The 7,270-nt window shown below is 38.7% G+C and overlaps 1 protein-coding gene across 1 annotated transcript; it reads right to left on the bottom strand.

Moving 5' to 3' along the window:
- Positions 1 to 2,082: 2,082 nt before the first annotated feature.
- On the bottom strand, positions 2,083 to 2,847 carry LOC107024990. Its single transcript, XM_015225883.1, has 2 exons — positions 2,521 to 2,847; positions 2,083 to 2,391 (listed from the first exon to the last, which is right to left on the bottom strand). Exons 1-2 carry the CDS (start codon positions 2,845 to 2,847, stop codon positions 2,083 to 2,085), a joined length of 636 nt encoding a protein of 211 aa, XP_015081369.1.
- Positions 2,848 to 7,270: the final 4,423 nt, after the last annotated feature.

Genomic DNA, 7,270 nt, shown 5'->3' with positions numbered 1-7,270 from the left:
ACTTATTCATTTTTCCCACACTGAGTCCTTCAACTCCATCAACACAGGATCAAAGTGCTGACCCTTCTTGACTTCAACTAGCAAGGATGATTTAGAAATAGGATGAACTGATACACCTCCCCTAGTACAATAAAAAAACCGCACACCCAGTTTTGCCAGTCTGTGTACATCATTCACCAACTCCTTCTTCTCATCCTCGATGTAGGCTGTACTCTCCATGCTTATCCTGCTCAAAGAATCAGCTACAACATTAGCCTTACCTTGATGGTAGTGGACATTCATGTCATAGTCCTTCTACAGCTCCAACCATTTCCATTGAAGTAGGTTCAACTCCCTCTACGTGAACACGTATTGGAGACTTTTGTTGTCTGTGAACACATCCACATGCACTCCATACAAATAGTGCATCCACAGTTTAAGTGCAAACACCAAAGCTCCCAACTCCAGGTCATGAGTGGGATAATTATATTCATGAACCTTAAGTTATCTGGACGATAAGCTATCACCTTACAACCCTACATAAAAAAACAATCCAAAAAACCCTAGATTCATCACAATAAACAGTGTAACTCTCACTACACATAGGAAAAGTAAGCACCGGGGCTAAAGTGAGTCTGTCCTTGAGCTCCTGGAACTATTCTCGCAAGTCTCCGCCCATTCAAACTTGACTTTCTCCTTCGTCAAAGATGTGAGTGGGGCAACATTGGAAGAAAATACCTCCACGAGCCTGGGATAATAACCACCCAATCCCAAGAATCTACGGATATCAGTGGGAGTAGAAGGTTTTTTCAAGTTCTTAAAAGCCTCAGACTTCCTGGGGTCTACCTTCACACCTTTGTCGGACACAACATGACCTAGGAAGGTCACTGATCAAAGCCATAATTCACACTTGCTGAATTTGGCATATAGCTGATGTTGTCTAAGTACATGCAATGTTAGTCTCAGATGTTGTTCATGATCTTCCTTGGTCCTAGAGTAGATGAGAATGTCATCAATTAATATTATGACGAAAGATTCAAGGTATTCACGGAAGAACCTGTTCATGAGATCCATAAATGCAGCTGGTGCTTTAGTGAGACCAAATGACATGACTAGGAACTCATAATGAAAATCACGGGTATTAAAGGTTGTCTTTGGGATAACTTCATAATTAACACTAAGCTGATAGTACACTGGACGAAGATCAATCTTCTAGAAGAAACTAGACCCTTGAAATTTATTGAACAAGTCATCTATCCTTGGAAGTGGATACTTATTCTTGATAATTACTTTATTGATCTACCGATAATTGAAACACATTCTAAGGTTTCCATCTTTCTTTTTCACAAACAACACTAAAGCGCCCCAAGGGAATATGCTTGGCTGAATGAAACCCTTATGATGGAGATCTTTTGACTGCAACTTGATTTCATTGAGTTCAGCTGGAGCCATTCTGTAAGGAGGAATCAAAATTTGTTTAGTGTCGGGTTCTAAGTCGATACTAAAGTCAATCTCTCGAGGGGGAGGAACTCCAGACTAATCAGCAAGAAACACATATGGGAACCCATTCACTACAGGCACTGAGTCTATGGAAGAATGTAATGATCTAGATCATTAACACCCACAAGATGACATAGTAAGCCCTTGGACATCATTTTATTGACTTTAAGGTTTGAAATCATGGGATTAGGATGATTAGAGTTGCACATCTCCAACACGAGATCTACTTCATTAGGGAAACCAGAACTCACAACCCTACTACGACAATCCACACAAGCATAGCAACGATGAAGCCTGCCCATGACAAAATGATGTCAAAATCGTTCATAGATAACTAAGCCAAGTCTCCACACATAGTCCTACCACATACAACTATTGGGCAATCCTTGTACGCTCTATCAGCTCTTACATTTTCTCCTAAAGGTGTACTAACCACTAAAGGATCATGCAAAACTTGAGGCAATATCTCAAAAGTGAGAGCGAGTAAAGGAGTTACAAAGAAAATCGTAGACCATGGATCAAGTAAGGAATAAATAGAAGTTGAGAATACTTGCAGCATAGCAGTGACCACATCAGCGGACTTCTCCTGCTCCTCCCTTTCCTTCATGGCGTAGAATATGTTCCTCTTAGGAGGCTCGACTGTTGCTGCACCTTGTGGATTAGGCCTAGACTGAGCATTCGACCAGCCTGACCCCTATTCTGTGGACAGTCTTTGACCATGTGCCAGCTCTTCCCACGACTGAACAAGGAATAAGTGCCCTGTCTGCACTTTGCACTGTGAGTAAGGTCACACTTGGCACACTCCCTTTTGGGATGCTGCAAATCACCTCTATTGCCCTTCTTTGGCCCGGGTCTGCCTCCTCTAGGTGATTCAATCCTTTGAGAGTTAGATTTTCCTGATCTCTGATGCCCCTTTTAAAATATTAGCTGCTCACGGATGCTGAATTTATTCCTGCCGCCACCATTACTAGGACCTGCCTGTACAGAAGGTTTAGGCCTACTATCCTTACGGACCCCCCTCTTCCACTTGTTGTCCTTTACCTGCTGGTTTTGTACCATCAACTTGGAGAGGTCCATGCTATCGTGGAGCATCTCATACCTACAATCATCCTCCATATCTCCTAAGATTCTCATGAGGAACCCACTCATCTCATCCCTGCTGTAAGATACAAGTGATGTGGCATACCTGGACAATTTAACAAACTTTAGCGAATACTCCCTGACTATCATCGATCCCTGTTTAAGGTTGATAAAATCCTCAACCTTTGCCTCCTTCATCTCCCTGGGGAAGAATCTATCTAGGAAGGCAGTCTTAAACAGCTCCCACGAGACAGGACCCCTGCCTAAAGCTCGGCTATCCTGCCACATCTTGCACCAAGACTATGCAACATCCTTGAGCTGGTAGGAAGCCAGCTCATCCTTTTCAGTATCTGTGGCCCCAATAGCAACAAAAATCTTATGCACCTCATCAATAAACTCTTGAAGATCCTCTGATGTCTTGGACCCTGTTAATATTGGAGGATTCATCCTCGTGAAGTCCCGTAGTCTGTCTGCCATACTACGTGTGTATAGGTTCTCCCGTTGAACATCCTGTCTGTTGTCCTGGGTCATCATAGCCTAGGATTACATAGTGATGGCATGAGCAATCTGATCCAAAGAGGTCCACACCTCCGCATCAATCAACCCAACTGAGTTAACAAGGGTGGAACTTTGTTATCCACAGCAACTGCTTCTACTCTTCCCCAACCAGTATTTCTTCTTGTGTTCATTTTCTAAAAAATATAAGAATTGATGTCAGATGCGCTCATAACACCAAGAAATTAGTCGTTAGAGAAGGAACGATAATTAGAAGAAAAGAATCTTTCGTACGCATCATGTAGTCTCTAATTTAGGATAGTGCTGCACTTAACTACCAGGACATAGAAACTACTCGATGTGGTTGAGACTAGACCCGAGATGAAACCAGCGTTGTTGACCTCTCAAAGGACGCAGACAAGCCTACATCCGTCATAGTTACATCATCTAGGTTAATTTTAGTTGATAATTTTTAACTTTTTGTTTACTTAGACTTCATATAGAGAAACATTGACCTCATATAAGACTAGCTATATAAACTCAGTAGCCTTTCACAACAACCATCTAATATCAAGATAATCAAATGAAAGACATAGTCATATCTGTATAAAAATATAGATTTTCCAAAATGGCACCAATAAAATATCTAAAAATAACTGGGAAAGAAACACTAGAAGAACATACTCCATTAGCTGATGCCTGAATCTAAGCTAGAATATAAAAGATAGGCATCCTGTATAGAAAGAGGGCCTACCAAGTCTTGATGAATGCCCCAAGTTCGGATAATTTCAGCGTCCACCCGTAAGCTTTATCATCCAGTTGCACCTGCACCTAGAAGATGAGAATTGTATTAGATTATTACACATTCGTACAAAGTATGGGTATATGAAAGCACATACCAAGGACATGCATGATTAAGAAGATCTCTCTCCTAACGATTTGAGTTATGGAAAATCAAGTAAGTGGACATGCAAAATCATACTAGGAAAATTCATGCGATGGAGTAACATGCATCAACATACATATCATTTTGCAAACAACATATAACCTATTGCACATATCATATCACATCGTTCATATCATTCCTTCATATCCCATGAGACCTTGGAATCATGGACTTGACATTAGGACTTCCGAAAATAAGGGCTCAACATATGGGACCTCAACTAGGGAGCCTTCTTTAGCAAACACAGAGTTTCTTCATTCATTCATACGTACTTCATTTTCATTCGTTCCTAAGCTAGCGTAAACACCAACCATACCTAGGATGTAGTTTTATACTTTCATCGGGTTCGCTGTGCAATGACCAAGAATGACCTAGTGTCATTACTTAAGTCTAGCTCACCTCTTGATTATCCTTTCTTAAAAAATTTGGTATCGTTCATTTTACTATGTACAATATTTGAGGTTGGCCTCATTATTTATTAGGTAACTATAGCCTCAACTGACATAGATTATGTGATCATCATGAAATCCAGTGTTTAACCCCACGCCGAAAAGAGGTGGAATCACAGGCCAAAGTGAGCCAAAACATGCTAGCGTATATAGGGAGTCTAACCCTAATAGAACTCTATATTGGCAGTAAAGGTTCAAGGAATAGGAGATATAAAGAGACCCATACCCATCTAAACTGATAGTCTCATCTTATGAGAATTACACGAACCTCTGCCTTCCCTAAAGAAGGAATCGCAATTCATAGCTAGCATATCAGTGCTTAGCATAAAGTTGCATTACATTCATCTCTTATATCATAGAAGTTGGATTCTAGCATGAGGTTTTCCTAGCTCATTAAATGATTTCACATCTCATCATTAGTATTAAATATGAATTAACTTCAATACATTCATTATAGTGTTCATAGAGACTGGTCTCATCATTAACTTTACACTCTCATATGTGAGTACGTCACGGTAACATTTACTTAGCCTCATTTGAGATTCCTCTAATCTTTTGATTTAGTCTCTTATCAAGTTGTCACCACATTCTTTAACTTTAGCACATTAACTCTTCATAATTACTCACCGCTTTACGTGAATGTTCTTTTCATCATATGCCAATGCACTTGGAATTTTAGTGTGTTCACACTCTTACTAAACACTTCTGGGGTCTCATCATTCATCACATAACATCTTAGGTTCACTTTTTTTTATAACGTATGCTGGACTTATGAGTCCACACACACAAGCCATGAGGCTTCATTCATAGTTTACTTAAGCGATTTATATTGCTCAAGATTATGTGGTACAAGACTTTTGCATCTTGTAAGTATGCCAAGGTCTTAATTTGATTCCTATAGGAAGCATTAATTAAGTATTTCATCACGTAGGATTGTATAACACTAAGTTAATCTTGTTTATGATTTTCGTGTCATAAACCATTTGGCTAGGGAATCCGAGATCAATACCCCACACCTACACTTTCTTTCTCTTTTTTTTTTGATTTTTGCCTTAAACGGTTCGACCCGGGGGACCAAAGATCGAACCCCCACGCCCACATTAATTTTATTTTTTTACTTGCTTTATTCGTTTAGATTAAGAGGGTGTGGGATCAAACCCCCACAACCTCACCTTATTTTAAATGCATTTTCTCCTTACCTGCTCATTCTGCCAAGAGGTTGTGGGTTCTAATCACACGTATCTCATTTTTTTATTATTCCTTTATATCATTTTTTCCTATCTCCTTCATCAATCCAAGAGGTTGTGGGTTCGAACCCAACATTCCTCACTTTCTTTTGTTTTCCCCCTTAATTATTCACTTAATCTTTACCCTATTTCGAATTCCCCTTATCACATTTTTTTTTATAATTTTTATATGGTGAGGTCTTGAGTTCAATCCCCACTAACCTCAATCATAATTTTTTTTACGTGAGTATTTACAGTATGCTGCCAAAAAAAAAAATTCCAGAATGCTTGAAATTTTTTCACCCTCGTTGCAGTCTATATTTTTGGTCAACTTTTAAATGTTAGATATAGGATAAATTTTCGTGGAAAATCTAGTGCATCTTTAGGTAAGTTTTCGTGGTTACTTTTAAGAATTTGATCACCTTTTGTAGTCCATTTTCTCAGCCTATTTCACGTTAAGCATTAAAACATTTCGAGTAGTTTTTAGAGAGATCTTTAGGTGCATTTCTAGATTATTTTCACTCAAGAATTTTTACTTAATTCAGAAACCTTGAACTGAAATGAACATCACGTTTTTTAACAAATTCATACACGTAAAATACACCAATTTAATCATGCCAAATTTCATGGTCTTAGCCGAGACCAAGTTACAATACACATGTACACTCATAAGTAAACATATTACACATTTTCGGATACATTTTCTTCATGTCTATCTAATTCCAAATACACATTACAACACGTACAACCAGACCTAAAATCATCCACCAAAAATCATACCAACGCATACATTAATCTTTCAAAGGATATAATGACAGGGGCATGCAACGGGGACAACCTTAGTTTTTGACAGGAATTAAGCTGAACTTACTGTTATCATGCGAATGGGACCAAGAGGGAAGAAAACCCATAACTGAAGTTGTTCAAAAGTGATTCAACATGCTGCCTATTTCCCCACTAAGCAAACGCCTCACCACCGAAACCACAAGAAAAATCCGTCGAGATATTGGTTTTTACTTTTCGTTTTTAAGCTTGTTTTGCCTTCGAGTTTTTAGCTTCCAAGTTCTTGATGAAATTTTGCATTTACATTCTGCTCTTGTTGTTTTGGTTGATGGCAGATCGTGATGTGAGAGAGAGAAGTGGTGAGAAACTTGTGGGAGAGTTGGCTTAGGATTAGGAGATAAGGGAGAGGCTTAGTGAAATTAGGATTAATTAATAATTAATAAATAAAAAATATAACTTTTCCTTTTTCTTAAAAAACCAATTGAATATTAATTAATTAAACTAATTCACCAAATAAATTATAAAATTAAATCCCTGTTCCTGCCTAGGTTCGCACCTGGGTGGAGCAAGATTTAACTCAAAGGGCTAATTTCGGCCCTTTCTATTCAAATTTCCCCTCCATCATATTAATTAATTAATTTATTAAATATTTAGGATAATTACAATGCAACCCTTAGCCTGGAAAAAGACACATTTTACCCCTAGACCCTCCAAACATAAGATTACACCTTTTTATGTCCAGTTAAGACTCATTCGGGTAGATATTCATATTCGGGTGCCCCACATGGCTAGACCTAATCTTTCCTATCTCA

This window comes from Solanum pennellii, chromosome 7, assembly GCF_001406875.1.
Source record: "Solanum pennellii chromosome 7, SPENNV200".
In the NCBI taxonomy this organism is placed as follows: Eukaryota; Viridiplantae; Streptophyta; class Magnoliopsida; order Solanales; family Solanaceae; genus Solanum; species Solanum pennellii.
This window is presented reverse-complemented; position numbering and strand designations above follow the sequence as displayed.